The sequence below is a fragment of the Chelonia mydas genome, chromosome 8 (assembly GCF_015237465.2).
Source record: "Chelonia mydas isolate rCheMyd1 chromosome 8, rCheMyd1.pri.v2, whole genome shotgun sequence".
NCBI lineage: Eukaryota > Metazoa > Chordata > Testudines > Cheloniidae > Chelonia > Chelonia mydas.
In genome coordinates, this window is record NC_057854.1 from 84850275 (window position 1) to 84874381 (window position 24107).

A 24107-nucleotide genomic window follows, 5' to 3' on the forward strand; every position below is an offset into this window, starting at 1 on the left:
AAAACATGGATTTTCTTACTATTCTTCTTACCCACAAAACCAAATTTTCAATCCTCTGTTTTTTCTTCCAGTAAGTTATCTTAGTTTGTTCCTGAAATTGAAGTGTCCACTGGGTAGTACATAGCCACTGAAATTTGATATATTCTTTTTCAGTGTATGGTTTAGCCAATACACTCAGCCAACACGTATAAAAACAATACAGAACTCTTAGTGTGTTGACTTACACTGAGAATATAAAGTACACACTGCAATGAAAATCTAATTTATATGCAGGAAAGTATAGTGATTAAATGAAAACTAGAAGCGTTAATGAAATGCAGTAAAATATTCAATAATCAATATGCAGATGTACTATTAATAATGATAATTTGCATTTTGAGGCAGAATATTAAAAGATTGCATCCCTCTCCTGGATTTATGATTCTCTGCTTCCATATATCAAAATTAAAGAGTAACATGTTTATATAAGCCAAAATTCTGCTCTTAATATGAAATATAAGCAATTCTCTGAGTAATCAAGCATAGCTGGTTATTTCCATCATGTAATCTAACTATATTTCTCTTGTGTCTGACTTGGTACGATGCACCTTGTGCATTCTTCCCTACCATGACAAATTATAAAGACTTAGATTTTCCTCTCAGCTCAGGTAAAGTCCCATGGCTGCCCCTCTACCCCAGATTTTTCTGAGCCATTTAAAAAACCTTGATATTAAATCAGATTTGCTATCTCTTTTAGATATTTATTTATTTATCACTACAGTGCCTGCTTTTTACATAGGATGAATTAGGTATCCCTTATCTTTGGTGAATCTAGACAGTGAGAGGGCTCAAAAATTGATGTTCATTTGCCTGGACACACTGTTACTCTTCTAACTTGGTCAATATCCCTTTCTCCAATGTGGTAGCCATGGTTGTGGAATGACCATAAATCCAAGTAGTTGCTCCCCTAGACAACTGGTTTTTGTTTAGAGAAACAACTACACAACCAATGAGGGGATCTTGAAAAAGTTCAATGCAAAAGCTTTCCTGTAAAGCAAAGAGAGATGCAGAGTAATTTTAGGAATAATACTGTTTCCTTTTCCTAATAAAGTCCCTTGTTTGGCGTTAGGAGTAAGTAACACTTTCTGCGCTTCTTTACCATTTTTGCATGACAGGGACTAGATGGAAGCGTGGGACTCTCCAGCAAAGCCAAAACAAAAAAATGCGGGAGAAGTACGCCTTATTTTGAGCCTTATTTTGTGCCAAATATCCTGGGTCTTATATCGGCTCCTTATAGGGGGCATTTTGCCCTTCATCTCAGGAGCTGGAAACTTCCTCAAACCAGGCGAATCCTCACCTGGAAAGATGCAAACTGCTTTCTGTTTTCTTTGCAGGACAAAGGAAAGTAGAGCAGTGCTCAGCACTTCAAAGTTGCTGCTCAGACTGGAGGACCCCTCTCCCTAGGCTTCAGAGCCAAATCTCCAACTTGAGCCACGTCTATGCATCTTATTGTAGTGTGGTAGCATGAGTCCTGCAAGCCAAGGCCATCAACCTGATCTGGGAAGCTCGCTTCCACAGGCTGTGTAGATGTCAGTGTGACCACACTATGATAATTGGATGACTTTGCTTTATACTTTGTTTGTTAGCACTAATGGCACAATTTTCAGACTTGGCGCTTAAACTTATCACAACACTACTTTACTTGGACACTCAGCTATATGTTTTACACAGTTATGTGCCAATTTGAATATCCAAGTACAGGATTTCACCTTCCTATTAAGGTGCCAAGATTTAAAATCTGGGCTTTCTATCTTACTATTGTAATACTATATGCTCAGTGATATAGGGTAGTGATAGTTAGATGAAAGTGAACATTACATTGAATTATTGTCCTTAGACTATAGAACAAATTGGCAGGAAATTGTACCAATGTAATACTATCCAGTTATTGCTTTGCCAGTGCTCCCCAGCCCCTCTGCCATTGTGTTAGCTTTATACCACTGGATAATTCCCCACTGTTAGCTACTGTGGTTGCAGTCAGGCATCATAAGCAAATAAAGAAAATGCAAACATGATTGATTGAGGCATGTGGTTTACAGAAGATTTTCCTTTTGCCTTCTAGACTGATCAATGGTAAACATGGAATTACTATTAAAAACTATAGTACAAGATCACTTCTCACTGTCACCAATGTAACAGAGGAGCATTTCGGCAACTACACATGTGTCGCTGCCAACAAGCTGGGGGTGACCAATGCCAGCCTGCCTCTCAACCGTAAGTAACATGAATGTATGGCAAAATATTCGTAATTGTTTTTCTACAATGGATGGAAAAGCATAAGAATTCAGCATGATTGTTTGGGGTTTTTTTTCACAGGGAGTGTGAATACCATAGCATACATTCCTTAATAACTGCAAATACACAAATCTAACTACTCACTTCCTGAAAATAATACATTGAGCTTTAGAAAGATCCTTATTTGGGGGATGGAGAGAAGCTTTAAGTGAATCCAAAAGTACCACATCTTTGGTGGTGGGGGATTGCTACTACACATGATGCTGAGTTTGGTTTCTGTCTCTTTTTCATTATTCTGATGGAGTTGTAACTAGAATCTGTTGTTTTCTGATGCTCTCTCCTTGAGAAGTCCAAGAAAGATTCAAAACTTTACATACTGGAGATACAAAAATCCAAGGTCTTACTGCAAGCATGAAATTAGCATGACTGAATAATGCATGCCTAAGATTTTACTGTAAACAAAACAAGAAAACTTTCCAGTCTGTTCGATGAAGTAATACCTGAACATGCACAAACCAGGGATTACACTCATGGAGGTTAACTCTCTCATAACTCTACCCTACAGATTTTATTCTGACACATTTTTCCCAATCTACAGACCAATTCTCATAAATCCCTCAGAAAACCTGTCTGAATTTAAGATTGAATCTTTCTGAAAAGCCAAGAGTGGTTGTGATGGACAAAGCAAAGTAGCTTGGTGATTAACACCCAATTTCTTTTGCATAGAATGAGTCTGAAATATCCTATTTCAATTATCTTCTACTTTTAGAGTTAAGGCATTTATCTCTGGTTGCAGTACTTCTGTAGTTGATCTGAAAATCGTGACATCTGTGATAGTGATATCTGGAGATATATATTGTCTATCAGGTGAATTATGTGTGTTAATTTACAGTATTTTAATATAACAGATTTAATGGTGAAAAAGGAATTCAGGAAATGTGAACTATTTGCAAAATTTGGTACATTTTTTATTTTTAAAGAAACCGTGAGTCCAGTGGTTCAGTGGAAATAAATGCTTAAATTCTGAGACTCCTAACTTATAACCTTGAAGTTTCTTAATAGTCCAGTTATTTCCTTTCTCTTCCAGGGCTTATATTCAGCTGGAGCCATTCAGAGCAGAGCTCTGGTAAATACTTCCAAACCCGCGGGATCCCCAGTGCCTCCTGCTGGGTAGAAGCCCCAGCTCCCTGACCCCAGGGCTAAAGCCCCAAGACTAGGCAACTCCCCAGGTCTAAAGCCATAAGACCTCCCAGCCTACAGCTGAAGCCTGGAGCCCTGAATGGGGGTGCAGGCGGCACAGGGGCTCCAGGAAATAATCCCTTGAGAATTTAAGCCCTGATATCTTACTTATATTATTTAAAGCAGACGAAAAGAGTCTGAATCATCATAGAGTAGTAGGAAGCCTATTTATATTGCTTCAACAGGGAGAATGTATTTAATGTTTGAGATGTCATTACCCAAATGAGAAAATGGTTACAAATGTTTTTAACCTAAAATACAAGACATAGCACAATACAATACAAGACCCCATCCTCCCAAAACAACATTCCACATGAGAGTTTAGAGTAAATGTAAGTAGTAGAGCTTCCCCTAAATTTCCAAACAAATTGGATAAAATGTGGCATACTTTTATTGAAACGAACATATCTGAATTTAGGGGGAAAGCTCATTTACCTGTATAGCTGTTGTCATTGTGTCTATTAAAGACATATGGCTGAATCCTAACGTGTTTAATCTCTGCTCAGCACAAGTGAGTAGCAAAGATGACTAGAGGCCACCTTTACATACCCAGCTCACTTTCTGGTGAAATTTAGAAAGTTACTCTAAGTTGCATTGGCTGCTACTAGCAAAAGGGTTGTCCTGCGGTCCAAGGATTACTAGTGTACAGACGCACTCTGGCTATGTTCCTTAAGCCTGGGTTGGTGGGAAGAGGGTGTTGTAAAGCCAACAACAACAGCTCTGTGCCACATGGGGATGTCCACCACATCAAGGAATCTCCAGCTGTTAAACCATCTTTCCACCTGATTAGCACTGCTGGAGCAGCACAAACAAAAGAAGAATCCGGCAAAGATCAGGTCCATAGTGCATTCCATACTGTTTGGATGTATTCAAAATTTGTACGGGGTCAGAATTTGGGCAGGTGAAAGTCAGAAAAGTGAAAATAGGCAAATAAAAATGTGTTAAAAGTTTTTATGAAATTTGTATCTGTAAAGAAATTCTGCCCCCTTGATAAACTCTAGTTCAGGGAGAAGCCAGAGTCAGTTCAGGGAATGAAACAGTAGCGTATAGTTTCCTTCACTCCCCAGTTTATGTGCAGGAGCAAGTTCAGGTGCTGCAGAAGCCAATTCAGATGGGTGGAGGCCTAATGAGGGAAGAGAGCTGTATCACATCATGTGTGGGAGCCTGTTCTTGGAGATGCAGGGTGGTATGCACCCTTCCTATGCTTTAAAACCAGTTCACTTGAAGTAACAGCTGGTTTGGGAGGCAGCTCAGAGGTTGGCCAAAGTCTGTGTGCCAGCAGCAACAGAATAGAGCTGAGAGCTGGAAAATACTATCCTGGCTCTATTTTGATGATAGTAGATACAGGCTGAGCATCTTTGTGAAGCACTCAGAGATGTAAGGATTGAAAGGGATATATAAAATGCAAAGTATTAGTATTGTTGTTAATAGAAATTTTGCATCATAAAAGATAATGGCAGATCTAAAGTGGAACATAATGACAGAAAATAATGGAACAGGGGTCTGATCCTGCATTCAATGTTGTAGAATATGATAGTCATAGTAGCACTGTGAACGTCACTGAGAGTTTTGAGTGTGCAAGTAATACAGGATGGGGTACTTTATAATATTTTGTTGTTTTATATTAGCATTGCGCAAATCAAGTTATGGCTTGTCAGGAGTTAATGAACTGCACGAGAATAAGGAATTCAGGATTTTTGAGATTGTTCCTGTGACATGATTTGCATAGTCCCAGGAAACAGGAAGAGAGATTCTCATGCAAAACTCCTCGAGTAGTGATTCTATTAAGTATTTGGTTCTATGCTCATATGACAGAGAGTATTTTCTCTCTAAAAGATACGGTTTAGTTTGGTGAAAGTCAAAGATATAGCAATGTGTAACACCATAATCTACAAACCATTGTTGTGGAGGGTTTTTTTCAGTTAACAATAAAGAGTTATTTGATGATGAAACATATCCGTTGCAGGGATAAACATAATCTGGTGGCAACATTGCCTAAAATATTTTACAAATTAGTCTTTGATGTCTTATTTAAATGTATATTAATAAAAATGAAGAGTGTATGTTACAAAATGAGCCATTGAGTGGTTAGAATAGTATCATTAGAAAAGCTGCCAATAATTACTGCGATTGCAGAGCCGCTGTTGGGTGTACTTCTGAGTTCTTCTGCAGAACCACAATCAGTGTACGAAGACAAATGATTTTATCAGGATTCTGTCACAAAGCCCTTCTGTATTACAAAAGCAGCAAATATTGAGTGCAAAAGACTACACACCTCTGCTATTACGTATTGGCAAATTGCCCAATGTCTCTGAGCAATTGTTAATTGGATGCTTCTATGTATGCATCTTTAAAAGGATCTTCTTTAAATATAGCAGTAGAAAGCCTGCATTTTCTTCATCTGCAGGTTCATATATAGTAGGTACATGACATCTCAGTTATCAAGAACCAGTACTCCTTTCTTAGGGGAGGGGTGGTCAGACCTTTGCTGTATTCTCTTGTAGTAGTATCTCGACAGCAGAGTATTCTTTGAAAGGGTTCAAATTAAGGCTATTAAGAAATACAAGAATACTTAACATAGGATTACTAGCAAGGGGAGGATGAGTATCCGTGGTGTGTACATTCAGGCTTAAGCCAGCAGAGAGGCAGGAAGTGGGTATGGGGACAGATGAATTATAAGGTACATAATCTCTTCATGTGGCCTGGGCAGCTGGTTTGGGAGGAGAGTGACCAGGCCACAAGTGGTTGCCTGGGTTAAGGGAGTGACATAACTATGGAATAGTAATGCCAGCTGGGTGGGAGGAGTAGAGGCAGTTGTTTTTCAAAGTGGGGGAAAGGTAATCCAGATACTGTTGTGAGCAGAAGAAACTGGTCAGGATCATTTCTATGGGAAGCTGGGAAATAAATCAGAACAGATCTGATGTGAATCTGAATTTTTGGGGGCTCTTCCAGATATTCCAGCTTCTGTGGATATTTTGAGCTTTGCCACATCACTAATTGAAGAACATGATGGGTTCTGAAAGTGTAAGATCTAGCTATTAAAAATCGATCAGCAATAAAGTGAACTTTGCAGGAAGAAACAGAGACCCAGTGGTTCCCATAAATTAATAATGAATGGCAGTTTGCTAATTATTCATGGCTAAATCCTTGGTATATTCCAGATATGTTCTTTTCCAGATGTATTCCTGCGTTTTCTTTGTACAAGTATATGAACTGGATGATCCTCTCAAGGCACCATTTTAGTGTGCGCGCTGATTGGATGGTCCCATCCTGCCATCTATGGGTCCTATTCATCAAATATTTTGAACTATTTAAGCAGATTTTCCACAGTTTGCAGCACTTAAAAAGAGGAAGAATGCAGGTTTTTCTGATTGAAGCACGGATTTTATGATTCATTAAACCCATTTTCTCAAGGGAACAAGTATTGTTATGATATGTACCCAGAATAAAAGGTTCCATTTACAGAGGAACAAGGCAGGGAGTTGGTGGAGAAAGGAATAGTCCTTGATTAAATATGCAGAATCTTCCTCTAAATTAACAGTTTTAAATAAAAGAAGAAAGCATTTTCCTGAAAATGAATTTGTGAAACTGCCCTTTGGGTCTAACTTTAACTCTAGCCACTAACACAGGTTTTACACGAATACTTACTCTGCTGTACCAGAAAAAACAAGTAGTCACAATATTTACTGCTAAAACATGTATCTCATACAGTATTATGCTCTGCAGTTCACTGACTGGAAATGTCAGGTGAGATACCTGTATGTGTGACATAATATATACAGATTATAAAATGGTTGGTTGGTTGATTTTACAAATAAGGGAGTCATGTATTTTATGGTTAATATAGTCAGGTATATTTTCTCTGTTTTTAATTAATAATGGGAGAAAGAATATGGAAATGTTTGGGTATTTCCAACAGAAGAACGTTCAGTGAGCGTGTAATGCAGGATATTAATTTTACTGCCTATACCAGTATTCCTCCGACCCATTAATGTTTTGGTGGCACTTAAGAAGAAAAAGCTGAGATCTCATTCATCAAAAGAAAACCTCACAGCCTTAATGCCAGCAGCTGACTTCTCAGCCACCCTCCTCCTCAGAGGATTGAGCGGATGAAGGGCGCACTGATACTTTTCTTCAGCAAACAATTCTGTTGCACCACTGGTAGTCCCACCATACGGATGACCTTAAAAGTTATCAAGAACTCTTGGAGAGGCTGGCTTAGATGTTGGACTTCAAATTTTATTTGCCCCAAGAAAAGTTTTATTGTTTGTTCTACATTGTTCAGATGAGGCAACCTAGCCTAGTGGCCCCCTTAGAAAATAAGAGGATTTTTGAGTTAGAAGGGGTCTGTAGTTAAATCCAGCCTCCATGTCAGCTGCATCCAGGAGAACTGCCCTATAGGTATCAAGTCTTATAGAAGAGATTTGAGAGCCAATTCAGCTGCTTCAGAGAGGTCTTGACAGTTTGGATTGACTTGTTTGACAGCCAGAAAAAGAGTATAGAAGAGATTAGACCTTCAAGGGTAGAATCCATATGTATCAGCTATGCTGCAAGTGAGGATAGCTAATTACCAAATGCACTAATAAGAAGTATTCCCTCATCAGAAACAGCTTGTCCCCACTTCTGGGCCAGTTTCCTGAGGAAAACTAAAAAGAAGCTACTGCTCACATTGCTGAATGACAAAACATGACTTGTGACTTATGATTCAAGTGCCACTGCAACCTGGTCCATCTCAACACCCATCACTGTGTGCCAGTCCTTGTGGCTACACTCTTCTGGATTGGCAGGGGAGATTAGATTGCAAGAGAATACTTGTCCTTTGGAAATCCCAGTCTGTTTAGAGGCAGAACAGAGAACTCCTTGTGTAACCCATGCCTGCTGGGTGTGGTGCTCTGTCCCCCTCTAGTGGCACCTAGATCACCTAGAAATTAATGAATTTGCTACAGGCTTGACTAAGAGCTGTGTGGCTTTTAGCTCATGAAGTAGAGGCTCATGCATTTAGCTTTAGAGGTCCCAGGTTCAATCCCACCCATTGATGATTGGGGTTTGTCAGCATTACATTTGCACGCTCTAAAATACCATAAAACCACCCTCAAATGATTGGCCCTTTATACAGCGCTGGCAAAGGAGCCTCCATGCTGTAGCCAAAGACCCTGCCTTCTCTCCTGAGAAACTTCATTCCTGGCATAGACCACATTGGCTCAGAGATTCAATGAGATACCAGTACTAACAGGTGATCTACATTATGTGCTGTTACTGTGGATACACTGATCCTTAATTCTCACCCTACATTCTAAAATTATTCTGATTTCCAGTTAAATCAGTCTGTCCATTTGCCTGTTTTTTTCCCCCTCAGGCCTACCCAGGGAGGTTAGGTTACATTGATAGGGGGGATTTGCGTTGCTATCTGAATAGAACTATGCTATTCCACAGGTCAGACAGATTATTTGTATAGTACAGGTCAATCCATTTCTATTCAAGGTATCAAAGTAGATCAGACTCTTGTTATGATATAATAGAGATTCCGTTATCTTAAGGGCTCATTCCACCAGCTCTAAGGCAGCCTCCAAATATATCTCAGAAATGTCTCTGTGATAGAGGTAAGCAAGACTCTGGATTTCTGTTCATACCTTCATCTTCATGCAGCATTACTCCCTGGGCTTAGCCTGTAGAGCAGACACTCACTTTGTGAGAATAGTTCTGTAACATTTCTTTAAGAAACTCCTTAGATCCATCTCTTTAGGTCTGAGATGATTTGTCAGTCTCCTGCAGCATGGATCCATGTAAACAGTGCTCAAGGAAAAATGGATAGTTACAACAATAATTGTGATTTTCTTTTAGATGTTTTCCTGTATGGCCTCCTGCCACCTTTTCTCACTATTTGAGTTTTATCACAGATTCTTGAATCAGTGGGGGGAATTAAGTGGCCATTGGATCTGCTCTCCTCCACCTTCATTTTTAATGAGAGCAACAGGCAGCTCATTCAGGCAATCATCTTGAACCATAGTTACTGAGCTAAGTAACCATAATTGTATCAGTTTACTATTGTGCAAGGTATTTGTAGTAATCCCCATTCTATGTATCACCTATGCATAGAATGGGGAATGCTGCCAATACTTTAGCCAAATGCAAAAATGTAAATGGTACCTTTTTAGGAGCTTCACTGTAGAGGAGAAATTGTCTGTTGCTGTGCCCTATTAAACAGCTGCCACGTAACCAGTGGTGAGCTGGAACCGGTTCACACCAGTTCGTGCTCACCGGTTGTTAAATTTTGAAGCAGTTTTAGAACTGTTTGTTAACCCGCTTCCCTGCAGGGAGCGCTGAGGCTTTGATGGGCTCTGGCCAGGAAGTGATGTAATTCCTCCTCCGGCCGCCGGGGGCGCTGCGCTGCGGGAGCCATGTGGGCTGCCGCCTGGCCCTGGGCACGAGCCCTGGTGCTGCTGCTGCTCCCCTGGCCCTGGGGCTCCCGATGCTGCCTGGTGGGTCCCCAGCTGCTCTGCTGGGCCTGGGCTGCGTCCTGCTGCTCTCCCCATGAGTACCCACCACCCTGCCCGCAGCCAGCCCCCGTCTCCAGCCACCCCCCTGCCCGCAGCCAGCCCCGTCTCCAGCCACCCCCTGCCCTGCCTCCAGCCACCCCCGCACCCCCTGCCCTGCCTCCAGCCACCCCCGCACCCTCTGCCTGCAGCCAGCCCCTGCCTCCAGCCACCCCTGCCCTGCCTCCAGCCACCACCTCCCCTCCTGCCTGCAGCCAGCCCCCATCTCCAGCCACCCCTGCCCTGCCTCCAGCCACCACCTCCCCTCCTGCCCGCAGCCAGTCCCTGCCTCCAGCCACCCCCTGCCCTGCCTCCAGCCACCCCCTCACCTCCTGCCCGCAGCCAGCCCCCATCTCCAGCCACCCCATGCCCCCCCTCCAGCCACCCCCGCACCCCCTGCCCGCAGCCAGCCCCCGTCTCCAGCCACCCCCTGCCCTGCCTCCAGCCACCCCCGCACCCTCTGCCTGCAGCCAGCCCCTGCCTCCAGCCACCCCTGCCCTGCCTCCAGCCACCATCTCCCCTCCTGCCTGCAGCCAGCCCCCATCTCCAGCCACCCCTGCCCTGCCTCCAGCCACCACCTCCCCTCCTGCCTGCAGCCAGCCCCCGTCTCAGCCACCCCCTGCCCTGCCTCCAGCCACCCCCGCACCCTCTGCCTGCAGCCAGCCCCTGCCTCCAGCCACCCCCTGCCCTGCCTCCAGCCACCCCCTCACCTCCTGCCCGCAGCCAGCCCCCATCTCCAGCCACCCCCTGCCCCCCCTCCGGCCACCCCCACACCCCCTGCCTGCAGCCAGCCACCCCAGCACCCCCTTCCCCCCCTCCAGCCACCCCAGCACCCCTGCCCGCAGCCAGCCCCCAACTCCAGCCACCCCCTGCCCTGCCTCCAGCCACCCCCTGCCCTGCCTCCAGCCACCCCTGCACCCCCTGCCTGTAGCCAGCCCCTGCTGCACACCCTGCCTCCCCTCCAGCCACCCCCGCACCCCGTGCCCGCAGCCAGCCCCCAACTCCAGCCACCCCCTGCCCTGCCTCCAGCCACCCCCGCACTCCTGCCCTGCCTCCAGCCCCTGCCGCACCCCCTGCCCTGCCCACAGCCAGCCTCTGTCTCCAGCCACCCCCACACCCTCTGCCCTGCCTGCAGCCAGCCCCTGGCACACCCCCTGCCCTGCCTGCACCAGCCCCTGCTGCACCCCCTGCCTGTAGCCAGCCCTGTCTCCAGCCACCCCCGCACCCCCTGCCCGCAGCCAGCCCCTGCCGCACACACCCCCTGCCTGCAGCCAGCCCCTGTCTCCAGCCACCCCCGCACCCTCTGCCCTGCCCGCAGCCAGCCACTGCCGCATGCACCCCCTGCCCTGCCCGCAGCCAACCCCTGTCTCCAGCCAGCCCTGCACCCCCCTGCCCTGCCTGCAGCCAGCCCCTACCTCCAGGCAGCCCCACACCCCCTTGCCTCCAGCCAACCCCGCACCCTCCTGTCTCCAGCCAGCTCCGCACCCCCTGCCCTGCCCGCAGCCAGCCCCGCACCCCCTTGCCTCCAGCCAACCCCGCACCCTCCTGTCTCCAGCCAGCTCCGCACCCCCTGCCCTGCCCGCAGCCAGCCCTGCCCCCCCTGCCTCCAGCTAGCCCTGCCCCACGCCCCTGCCTGCAGCTGGCCCGACGTCCACTGGTGCCCTGCAGTTCCCAGGGCAGTAACCCTGCACACCTGCTTCAATGAGGGGGACAGGGAGCAGCTGGGACCCACACATGTGCACACTCTAGGGTGACCAGACAGCAAGTGTGAAAAATCAGGACAGGGGGTGGGGGGTAATAGGAGCCTATATAAGAAAAAGACCCCAAAATCGGGACTGTCCCTATAAAATCGGAACATCTGGTCACCCTAGCACACCCCCAGGGAGCGGCGGGGACCCACACATGTGAAACGGAGCTCATTTCTAGTTCAGGCCCATCTTTTTAAAAAAGAACTTTAAAGGCAGGGTTAATATACATCCATATTTTCCCAGACAGGTCAGGCTTTTTGGTTCTTAAATTGCCGTCCGGGAGGAATTTTTAAATTTTAAAAATTCCTCCCGGGAAAATAGGGACGTATGGTAACCCTGTTTGTACAAAAAATACATACTGGGGCACATCCCTTAAATTAGAACTTTTTATAGGGAACTGGTTGTTAAGATTTTGGCAGCTCATCACTGCACGTAACTACCCAGATATTACTTCCTGTTAGTGGTGGATTAAATGATCCATTCATACTTGTTACTTGCTTTCAGGTCTTTTGGCATCAGAGAGAAATCCTTGAAGTAATAGTAATAATGATTATAAAATATGAATCATCATGAAGAGCTGCAGGAAAAATGTTAGTGGTTACATTTGGAAGAGGAGGTACTGGATAGCAGGATGTCTGTGTGATGTGACAGTATATTCTGTGCTAATTTAATTTCTGCAGCAAAACAGAACTACTCTGTTGAATTAAGCATCCAACTGTGAACTTAAACATGCTTATGATCTTGTCTCAAACTTTCCTCAGTGCCATTAAGCACCAGCCCATGCCCTTAATTTATGTTTGTTGATTAGATTGTGCCCCAATTCCCACATAAAGATTCACACCCAAACAATATCTTTAATAAATTGCGCTCCATGCCTACAATGTAAAAAAAGAATATTATATATATATTTATATATATTTAAGTTTTAAATTAAGTCTTTGTGATCTCCACATAACATGTAGTAATATGTGTATTGCTCAGTCACATTTACTATGCATGATTTGTATACCACTGACCTCTACTGGAATGTCAAACATGCATAGGTGTGTATAGTGGGCATCCTTAAACAGTAGATATTTATGGCACTATGCGACATCTTCTAAATAGAAAATACTGGGCCACGTCATTCTTTAATTTTTTATGCAGCATTGGGAAAATTTTACTCTCCAAAGTGAGTAATTTGATACATGAGTAAAATACCTTTATTTGTACCATCATTGTCAATATTATGGTAAGAATAGGTGTGCAGATTTTCTCTTTGGTCTGGTATATTTTCATCACATTTTGTAATTTACACAGTGCAAATTGCATATTCATCTCCAGCCATTTTTAAAGACCTAATACTACTCCAGATAATGGACATAATACTGTTTTTAATCCCAAAATCCTACCCTAGTGCCATATATGCACTTTAGTTTTCGATTCATCATTAGTAACCTTGAATTTGTTACGATACATTATATATGAGATTATATATCTGTAAATCTATAGCTAGATCTGCCTATGGCTATAGCTATCTATAAACACACACACCTGTGCTACAGAGATGTAATCATAATTGTTGTATTGCTATATAATTAATCTCTGCAGCAGATTGTGTGGCATTCATCAAATAATGATCCACTTAACACATCCCTTACCTGTATACTGTCCTTGGAATGACTGACTGCAAATTGGATTCTGAGTATAGTCTGAGAGAAATTCCTTAATTTGAATGTGTATTTGAACTGCACAAAAACATATACAGACTGAACATTTAGCACCTTATGCATTATTCATCCTCATAGCTTAGACACTACCTACCAGCGTGTACAAGGCAGGAACAAGTTAGCTTCACTTCATGATGTGAACGCATGCCGGTGCTGTCCATACTGCCACTGCTAATGGCCTAAAAGCTGCTGTCACCACCCCCTCACCTGTGTCTAACACTCCATATGTATAAGCAATGAGTAAAGGCACGCACTCTTGTCTTTCAACCTCTGAATAAAGCTTTGTTAGTCTAGTTGTGCGGAGATTTGGGTTTGATCCATGACAGCTTTTTGCTCTTTTTTTCTGCCCAGGATAATAATTTGATACTATACTATTTTATTGATATAATGAAAGCTGTATTAAGTCACCTGGTAACTATATTTGCCTGTCTAATCTAGCAGTAAAATCTGAGTCCCTATTAGGATTTCTCGCTATTAAGTTTATTGTGTATGCGGCCAACTGCTATACCATCCAGGAACATAGAAATCCTATTGTAGCTACTATTAATAGGTTTCAATAATTTAAAATATTGTTGTTTGAAATTATGCACAGTGTGTCACAGGCTGCATAGAAATTCAGTGAGAATTTTTACAGGCTGTTTTATCATTAAACTCTAAGTTATTTTCTTTATTGACTGATAAATTGTATTTTAATGTGTTTGGCTTTGTGGCAGGTTCCCACTAAGTTTTAGCTGAATATCACCACTAGCCTAACCATTTTGTCATTTCTGCAAAGAAATGTGCTCTCCAGAGAAATCTTCTTTATGTTCAGAGTTTCAGTTCTGTTGCCTAATAACTTACAGAGGCATTATACCTTCTTGTTTTACTATTTCATTTCACAAAGCACTAACCCTAAAAACGAATCAGACTGAAATCTGACTGCTCGTCTATGTTATGTCGGGTCTGAGTTGGAGGGTCTGCGAAATTTGTTTTCAAATTCCTGCAGGCATTAGGAGCTCGGTGCAAAGCCCAATGAGGTCAGTGGAAAGACTTGATTTCAGTAGGCTTTGGGTAAGGCCCAAAAAACTACGAGGTACATGGGCTCCTGCAGAGACAGAGCACTGGATTGCAAACCAGTATGATATAGCTAAATCTTTCATTTGAAATGGACCCCTACTGCTGCGGCCTTGTTTTTTCCAAAGAAAATCCCATGGGGTACACATACTCCATCTAGAGATTTTCCTGTCAAGTCCTGTTGTTCTGGTTCCTGTGAGAAGGCAGGCCAGGGATCTTCTCTTCTCCTTGTGGGAAGTAGGTGGTGGAGTGTAGTAATGGGGTGGGGAATTTCTTTCAAAGCATGTGATGTATGCAGACACATTTTGTGAACCCCTAAATGTTTTTAAATAATTTGTGACACTTCTGCTTTTGATTGCCAACTGCTTGTAGCATATCACTTTGCACACCCCTTGATATTGTAAGCTGGATGCAGGTCCAATTCAGTTGAATGCTGGATGTCATGAAACCCTGAAGAGTTGAGCAAAGCATTTTATCTTTGAGGCTAATAATAATAATAATACTGTGTCTTATGTTTATATACAGCCTTTCATTTCAAAAGAACACAAAGTACTTTATAAACTTAACTGACTGCTTTAAAAATTCTACACATGAATCCCTTTTGATGCCAGTGAAATTCAGTCATTTGTGGGATTGAATGTCCCAACTGATTAAGGGCCTCTTCAGAGCCCACTGAAGTGAATGGGAATATTTTCATTTATTTCACTGGGCTTTGGATCATGCCCTTAAAGTGTACAGCACTGCACAAAAAGTAAGGCCCCATCCTGCACTTATCCCTGCATGTATTCATGTTGATTACGATGTAGACTATGCATGAGAGTAAGCATTGCTTATCGGAATAAGGATTAGTGCTGTCAGGTTCTGAGATAGTTAGTGAAGATGGTTGCAGTTCATTATTTTATTATATCCCCCTAAAGTGTGCTAGGCACTTCACAAACAAATAGAAAAGATAAGATCCTTACCGTACCCAAAGAGCTTAGAGTTGACTTATTAGCCCAGGCACAACCGGTGAGAGCAACAAAAAACATAGCGGGGAGAAGAGGCAAAGGTTACAAAACTAAGGACATGAGATTACTTAAATGTGTAGATTGTGACTGAAATGTTCAAAGCTGCCAAGAGATTTGGATACCCTGGGAACCTTGGCTTTGAGGCAATACATCTGGCAGGCTGCCCCAGAGTCGGAAGCCCAGGCTGCTGAAGAGCAACAAGCTTGGGAGCCAAGGTTTCCAGACTTCCTGTCAGCCTGCCAGGTGGGATGCCCTGGATCTGAGGATGCTAGAAGCCCTGGGAAGCTGGGCTCTCACTGCTCCCAGGCTCTCCAGTCCCTGCTTCCCTTCAGTCAGCCAAGCAGGCTGCCGAGGAGTTGGGAGCTTGCAATCCCACTCCCCAGCAGCCCACCGGGTGAGGTCTCCGGAAGATGGTTTCTGTTAGCATTTCATCAGAACTGACACATTTTCATGGAATATTTCAATTTTTCATGAATCTGCATTTTCTGGTGGAATAACGTTGCATTGGAAAATTTCTGACCAGTTCTAGTGTGCATACTAATGTTATAGAAAAGTTAATTGGGTTTCCTATTTCACCTTTCTCATGATGCAACAACACAGCAGATGATCAATAAAATTGTAAGGCAACAAATGTTAAACTGATAAAAGGAATCTTTTCCTTAAAAAAACCCATATAATATGTGGAATACATTGTCACAAGATATTACTGCCTAGTAGGATCAAAAGAGATGGAGGGATTTATATCCATAATGCAGCATGCGCAGTTTCATCCAATAGGATAAAACAAATGGCCATCTCTTCTGCGTGCGTAAAGAATGTAGATCTATAGGGATCTGGCTCACAACTTTCAGAAGGCATATGAACCCTCATTGCTCAGGTAATTAGTCACCACTGACTAATGAGAGTTCAGAAGTAATTCCCCCATGCCCAGTTTATTCTATAACTGGGATTTCTTGCACTTTATTCTGGAGTATATGGCACTGGCTAGTGTCAGAGACAGGGCGAGATGGACCACTGGTCTAATCGATATGGTTATTCCTCCATTTCTTCCTTTAGGTCAGATGGAATTTTAAGATCCCAGGATTGTACCTGTATGAAAATATTGTATTTAGATTTTATAAAGGCTGTAAGATCCTGGGGCATTTACCTTTTCTTATGTCTTTTCTTAAATTGCATATTTATAACCAGATCTGAGAGCTCGTTCTCAGTCTGTATACCGAATGAGTCCCAATGAAATGGTGTAATATAGGGACATCTATGGAATTTTCTTATTGCTAAGTGCAGTCACCCCAACTATTCTTCTATTTAAAAAAATGGAACTGTAGGTGAAGTTTACAAATACGTACTTGACTAGATGTACATGATGTCCAAATTTTCCTGACTTTACTCACTAAGAAATCCCATTGAAGCAACTAGTAAGCCAAACAGGATTTGACCCATATTCAGAGATATCATGCCCCCCAAAGAATATATGTTGCTTTCTCTTGCTCTTTAGAAAACAGCAGCTTCTCTCCAAACCATAATTTCCTGAAAGGCACTTGTTTGTTTCTACCTTGTGAGCAATCTTCTAGTATAATGAGTTAAAATGTGAAAAATGATTCAGAAGAAATGGTGGTGGGTGGCATACTACCCCAAAAAATGTATCATTCATCTTGCTGAAACTTGCTGTGCAATTCATACACATTTCAGCAACAAATTGGAAATCACAGAAAATTAGGGAGGGGGAAATCTTCTGTACTTTAATGCAACAATACCAAAAATAGATTCACAGATTTAAAACTGTAAGAGAGCTTTTTTTTCAGTCACGTCCCTGTATAAACATTCATTAACTTCTGCATTGGATCATCTAGGAAACAAGATGCTGAGGGATTTAACCAAGTCTTTAAAGGAGGAGATTCAAGCAGATTTTTTTCTGAAATCTACCTACAGTGTTATCATGTCAAACCAACAAACTTAAAACCCACAGGAATCTCACAAGCTTTTGACAGTGTTCTGTAATAAACTAAGGATTTATAAAAGCTTCAGGGTTTAAAAAAAACAGAGCAGCTGAAATATGCTAGCAATTGATGTCTGGGTACCGCTTGTAACATTTGAGACAGTTAGAGGTAAAGGCATATAATTTATTTTTCAGAAATGTACTTCCTTCCCAAATTTATTATTACTCTGCATTTTCAAGTTTTTAATCTTTGTAATATTTTAATTTCATAAACTTTATTCTAAGATAAAACGTAAAGCTGGGAACTTGATGATTGAAATTATATTAACACCTGTAATTAAAATGCTTTCTCAGGACAAAATGTTTTAAGTATTTCATTTTCAAAATTGTCCTGGAGAGGGAAAGAGGAGGTAGCAAATCTTATTGTTGTTACAGTAAGCTAAAACATAATGCAATATAGAAAATAATCATGCTGAACTCTTTGGGCTGTAACATTTAAATCTTTAACAGCTCTTTGAGAATATAAGGACTAAAAATTCCAAAGTAACACAGTTCAGTAAGAAAATAACAAAATGGTAAGCCTGAGTTTGGGGTTAGGAATCTTATAATATTTGACCTATGAGCCTTTCGTGGCTTTTAAAACTACAGTTGATGGAGGTGCTGCACACTTCTACATCACCAGCAGCTGCTGCATTTATGTTCTGAGGCAATACTTGCTAAATCTGTTCATTTGGAATTTTATTTCATTATTTATTTTTGCATTAAAGGAATGTTACCCTTCTTTTCCTAGAAGTGAGTTGAAAATTAGACTTGGTAAACTCAGAAAGATCTACAGTATCAACAAGCACATTTCAAAATATAATTTCTCAAAATTTTAAAATTCAGATACATCAAAACCCTGCTTTCTGTCAATCCAAGCTTTAAAATTATGATTAAAACAGGAGGAAAACATTAAATCTTCCTCATATTTCCAGTCATCATCTGACCTATGTTGTTTGGTAATGATGATGTGCCATTAGTCAGTCAGAAGGCTAGTGACTTTAACTTGTAAGGATATCTGTCAGGCAGTTTGAAAATAAGAATACTTTTACTGGTCATTGAGCATTCACCACTAACTCCTAGATACTAAAAGTGTTGCTGATCTGTGTAAATATTTAAAAATTAGTGTTGAACCTGAATGAGCTAACATGATAGAATGTGAACTGAAGATGCAATTCTTGGTGCATGACCATTCATTTGAGTGAGAAATTTATTTTTAATTCTTTTGATCCTTAGAGAAATTATCTACTTCTACATACAATTATTGACTTTTATATAAACCAAAAACCCTGAAAATTGTAATAATATAAGTAAAATTGCCTTTCATTGCTTCTAACAAATAGAAAGTGTTTTTTTTTCCTTTTTTACCCTATTTTCACACCCAAACATAAAAAAAACTAATCCAGAAAATCAGATGACCTATTCATGAGTCTTGAGAACAGCATAAGCTTAAAACCAGTGGAGACAGCCCACACAGGCACCAAAAATCTGTCTTACTGTTCTTTCACATTCCCCAAAAATCTTTCCCTGTCTATTCAGAGATCACACAATATAATATAAAACAAAACAGACTCTCTGTCATCAAACTGAGAGCCAGATCGTGGCCCCTAACACAGCTGATCTGGGCCACTCCAGTGTTGCAAAGTCACCTTAAATAGCCCTAAATAGCCAGCTGGATATTCCGACAGTATTGGAGCCAGTCTAGGGCCATTGAAGCTGAGTGTAATTTAAAACAACCCCGAGGCTGCTCTTGATTATGCTATTGGCTAGATCAATTTCTGGCAGCCCAGAGAACTGGGGACGCAGAGCTGTGATACAGCAAAATAGCTGAACCTAAAAATGTGTAGCAGACCTGTTGAGCCTGTGAGAATTCCCTGCATGACAGACATGGCTTCGGTCCCAGTCCACAGATCATAGAATCATAGAATATCAGGGTTGGAAGGGACCCCAGAAGGTCATCTAGTCCAACCCCCTGCTCGAAGCAGGACCAATTCCCAGTTAAATCATCCCAGCCAGGGCTTTGTCAAGCCTGACCTTAAAAACCTCTAAGGAAGGAGATTCTACCACCTCCCTAGGTAACGCATTCCAGTGTTTCACCACCCTCTTAGTGAAAAAGTTTTTCCTAATATCCAATCTAAACCTCCCCCATTGCAACTTGAGACCATTACTCCTCGTTCTGTCATCTGCTACCATTGAGAACAGTCTAGAGCCATCCTCTTTGGAACCCCCTTTCAGGTAGTTGAAAGCAGCTATCAAATCCCCCCTCATTCTTCTCTTCTGCAGACTAAACAATCCCAGCTCCCTCAGCCTCTCCTCATAAGTCATGTGCTCTAGACCCCTAATCATTTTTGTTGCCCTTCGCTGGACTCTCTCCAATTTATCCACATCCTTCTTGTAGTGTGGGGCCCAAAACTGGACACAGTACTCCAGATGAGGCCTCACCAGTGTCGAATAGAGGGGAACGATCATGTCCCTCGATCTGCTCGCTATGCCCCTGCTTATACATCCCAAAATGCCATTGGCCTTCTTGGCAACAAGGGCACACTGCTGACTCATATCCAGCTTCTCGTCCACTGTCACCCCTAGGTCCTTTTCCGCAGAACTGCTGCCTACCCATTCGGTCCCTAGTCTGTAGCGATGCATTGGATTCTTCCATCCTAAGTGCAGGACCCTGCACTTATCCTTATTGAACCTCATCAGATTTCTTTTGGCCCAATCCTCCAATTTGTCTAGGTCCTTCTGTATCCTATCCCTCCCCTCCAGCGTATCTACCACTCCTCCCAGTTAAGTATCATCCGCAAATTTGCTGAGAGTGCAATCCACACCATCCTCCAGATCATTTATGAAGATATTGAACAAAACCGGCCCTAGGACCGACCCCTGGGGCACTCCACTTGACACCCGCTGCCAACTAGACATGGAGCCATTGATCACTACCCGTTGAGCCCGACAATCTAGCCAGCTTTCTACCCACCTTATAGTGCATTCATCCAGCCCATACTTCCTTAACTTGCTGACAAGAATACTGTGGGAGACCGTGTCAAAAGCTTTGCTAAAGTCAAGAAACAATACATCCACTGCTTTCCCTTCATCCACAGAACCAGTAATCTCATTATAAAAGGCGATTAGATTAGTCAGGCATGACCTTCCCTTGGTGAATCCATGCTGACTGTTCCTGATCACTTTCCTCTCATGTAAGTGCTTCAGGATTGATTCTTTGAGGACCTGCTCCATGATTTTTCCAGGGACTGAGGTGAGGCTGACTGGCCTGTAGTTCCCAGGATCCTCCTTCTTCCCTTTTTTAAAGACTGGCACTACATTAGCCTTTTTCCAGTCATCCGGGACTTCCCCCGTTCGCCACGAGTTTTCAAAGATAATGGCCAAGGGCTCTGCAATCACAGCCGCCAATTCCTTCAGCACTCTCGGATGCAACTCGTCCGGCCCCATGGACTTGTGCACGTCCAGCTTTTCTAAATAGTCCCTAACCACCTCTATCTCCACAGAGGGCTGGCCATCTCTTCCCCATTTTGTGATGCCCAGCGCAGCAGTCTGGGAGCTGACCTTATAGATAGAAGGATCCTGCATACATCCTATTTGCATAGAGTATCTCCGAAGTCAGTGGGACTCTGCTTGGGTATATGGTGCATCTGCACATTTTCTGTTACAGAATCAAAGCATTTCTATTATTTCATTATTAGATTTAGACAAAAAAGAAAAGGGGGTGGCTAGTCAAAGCTCTAGTGTTCTAAGTCTGCAACCTGTAGCTCCTTGGAAGCACGTATTGAAATTTCAGGAGAGTATACTCATTCCTTCATCATTCTGAGCTACATAAATGGAGTAAAGTTCATTTGGATTTATATTAATAATTAATTAGATGAGTTTTGCCATTGACCATACCCTTGAAAATGTCCCTTTTGAGAGTGCCTACTGTCATTTTCTCTTTTAACAGTCATGCCAGTAGGTTCACATATTTCTTTTAACAAAATAAAATCTTTTTTAAAATCTCAAATTAGCATGGTGCTCCATCTTGGAATCCCTGCTTGGTGGGGTTTTATGGTTGCTACAAAAATCAGACACTTACTCCACAGGAATGCCTCATTCTTTAAATAATGGCACTGTAGGAAACCCCTTAAATAATATATTGGTGCTCTGTGCATTCCGCCTTGAATCTTTGTCTTCTTGTGTTCAACATTGGAGAATTATACCTAAGGACCAAATCCTGCAGCACTTTCAAATAAAATCAGGGAACAAGATCTAGCTTTGTATGTGATATGACTAGTGCTTGCATCCCTCTTGCAAGCTTTTACCAAGCAAGCCCTGTGTTCATTTTACACTCAGAATTGCTTTCAGAGAGATTGTTTTTGCTTTGAATGTAATCTTAAGTTTCAGCAGCTCCCTTATTTTCTTCACTGGGAGCAATTAGAATTTCCCAGCATCACAGTGGTGCAGTTTTCTGCCTTTGTTTAAGCATATGATGCAGAGGAAGCCTAACAGGCTCTTTCAGTACATGTGATTAAGAGTAAGAGATGAAAGGCAGTAAGGTCACAAGGGCTTAGAGGAACTGTGTGATAGTTTGAAACTCTAATGAACAACTTGCTGCCGAGCTAAATAAAACCCACGTTCATCCAGGGGTTTATTGGTGGTTCAGTTTTATTGAGTGTTTACTGTTTACTGAGTGGAGATTGGGGTCAGCAGCATTGTTTTTGCTTTACATTGATGAAAAGATAGTTAAAGATGTTCTTGACGTACCTAAGAAATTGTTTCTATGTACTTTAATTTCCTGGGATTTTTTAATTATTAGTTTGGTTTTATGCTGACCATTCTACACATAAAAAATAAGTGTTCTGTATTTGGTCTTCAGTAGGCTAAGGGCTATATATTCTTGTGTACATAAAAGTGTAGTCTGTTTGTCTCGTACCACAGAATAAAATGAAAGGAAGACTGAGCTACCTTAGGGCAGGGGTTTTCAACCTGATGATCATGACCACTCTGCCCTTCCCATGCTGCTAAATGAGAAGCGGGTTCTGGGGTCTCAGTGTTATCCCAGTATGGAAAAGGTGGAGAACTTAATATTGTAAGTGATAATTTGTTTATTTTACACAAAATAGCACACACAGTTTATATATGCTTATATACTCACTACATTTATTTGCACTTATAACTTATGATTCTGTAGTGTATAGGACTTGAACCTCCGTCCAATCTCTGCCCTGTAAGAAAAAGAGAATGAAGCCTAAAGTACTCTCTCTGTCCCTCAGTTGTACTGGTCCCTGTTTGGGGTATAATGGCTAGTGGTTTACAGTCAGATCTTAATTTTGAGGAGAGGGACAAGCAGCTAATATCTTTTTGCAGTATATCACTCTGAGCACTAGAAAATCCCCTTGGAATCACAATTCATATCCTTTAAATGGGATAACCGATTCTTTTGTGTGGTTGGGATGGGGCCACACACAAGAGAAATGCATTTTATGATTTAGTTGGTCCTGTGGACTTATCAGTAAGGGGAGAATTCAAACCAGTACCTTACAGAAATACACTTCACTTCTTTCCTGGCTCTGAACATTCCATAGCTCCCCAGCCAGTGAATCTATTTCCTTCCTCTACATACATGTGTTTGCTGTTTGCAGTACCACTTATTATATGGAATAGTGAGACACTTCTTTGACTAGTCTTACACCACTAACTATTCTCTCTTACCTATCTATAGCTCATGCCTAATTTCAGCAGTCCATATTCATATAATTTTTGCATCTATTGCCCTCTCCTATCTTCATATGTTATGTGACTCTAGACTCTTTGGAGCAGGGGCAGTAGGAGTTTCACTGCAAGGATATATTGTAATAGGCAACAATATCTTCATTGATTTTTTGTTTTTCCCACACTAGTGTGCAAAAGTAATCTCTCCCTAGTGCTTCAGAGTGCTATGAAGGAGGAATAACTTCAGTGCCAGCCCACATCCTGTGACCCTGGCCAGGATCAGTAGCACATGCAAATTGGAGTATACGCTTCTTTTTGTGAACAGCAATGTCTTTCCTCTCATTACCCTGCTCTGTAAGTGAAAGGTGGTTCCAGTGCCAGACACATGTCCAGAATTGCTCTGCTGCATATTTCCTTTCTTTTAGCATTTTATTATTGACAGAGACCATAATCTTTCCATAGTTTGTGCTGAACCTAGAATTGCTATTTCTAAGTCTAATTTTGATCCTTCCATCTTCTGTAACTTTATACAAACCAAACGGTCCATAATTTCATGTGTGTGATGTTATGCAGGAATAGATTTTTTTCTGGGAAATTTGAGGCTAATTGTATAATGTGTTTCCTTAAACTACTAATATAAATTTACAACCATAATTCAAGCTTAATGAAGTTTTTTCAGGAATTGTATATGGTTTAGAATTTCACCATGAAGCCAGCATATCTCAATATGTAATTTATACAAATTTGTAACGATTCATTTGATAGACATTGACTGTGGATTTCAATTCATCATGGATCAGTAATACTGTAATTACACAGTAATGATTAAAGAACTTATTCACAAATTGCTATATCAGTAGGAGCTAGTATTG

The 24107-nt window shown here is 42.0% G+C and overlaps 1 protein-coding gene across 4 annotated transcripts in view; it reads left to right on the forward strand.

Annotated features, from left to right (window-relative positions):
• The window catches only part of NEGR1 (neuronal growth regulator 1), a 600029-nt gene that overhangs the window by 465010 nt on the left and 110912 nt on the right, over window positions 1-24107 (forward strand). For all 4 annotated transcript variants that reach the window (XR_006283270.1, XM_043520871.1, XM_007063440.4 and 1 more), the window contains exon 6: window positions 2102-2253. Coding sequence is in view for 3 of the 4 variants with exons in the window: in XM_043520871.1 (XP_043376806.1) it covers window positions 2102-2253 (152 nt within the window). In the remaining variant the exon portion in view is untranslated. The remainder of the gene's footprint in view (window positions 1-2101; window positions 2254-24107) is intronic.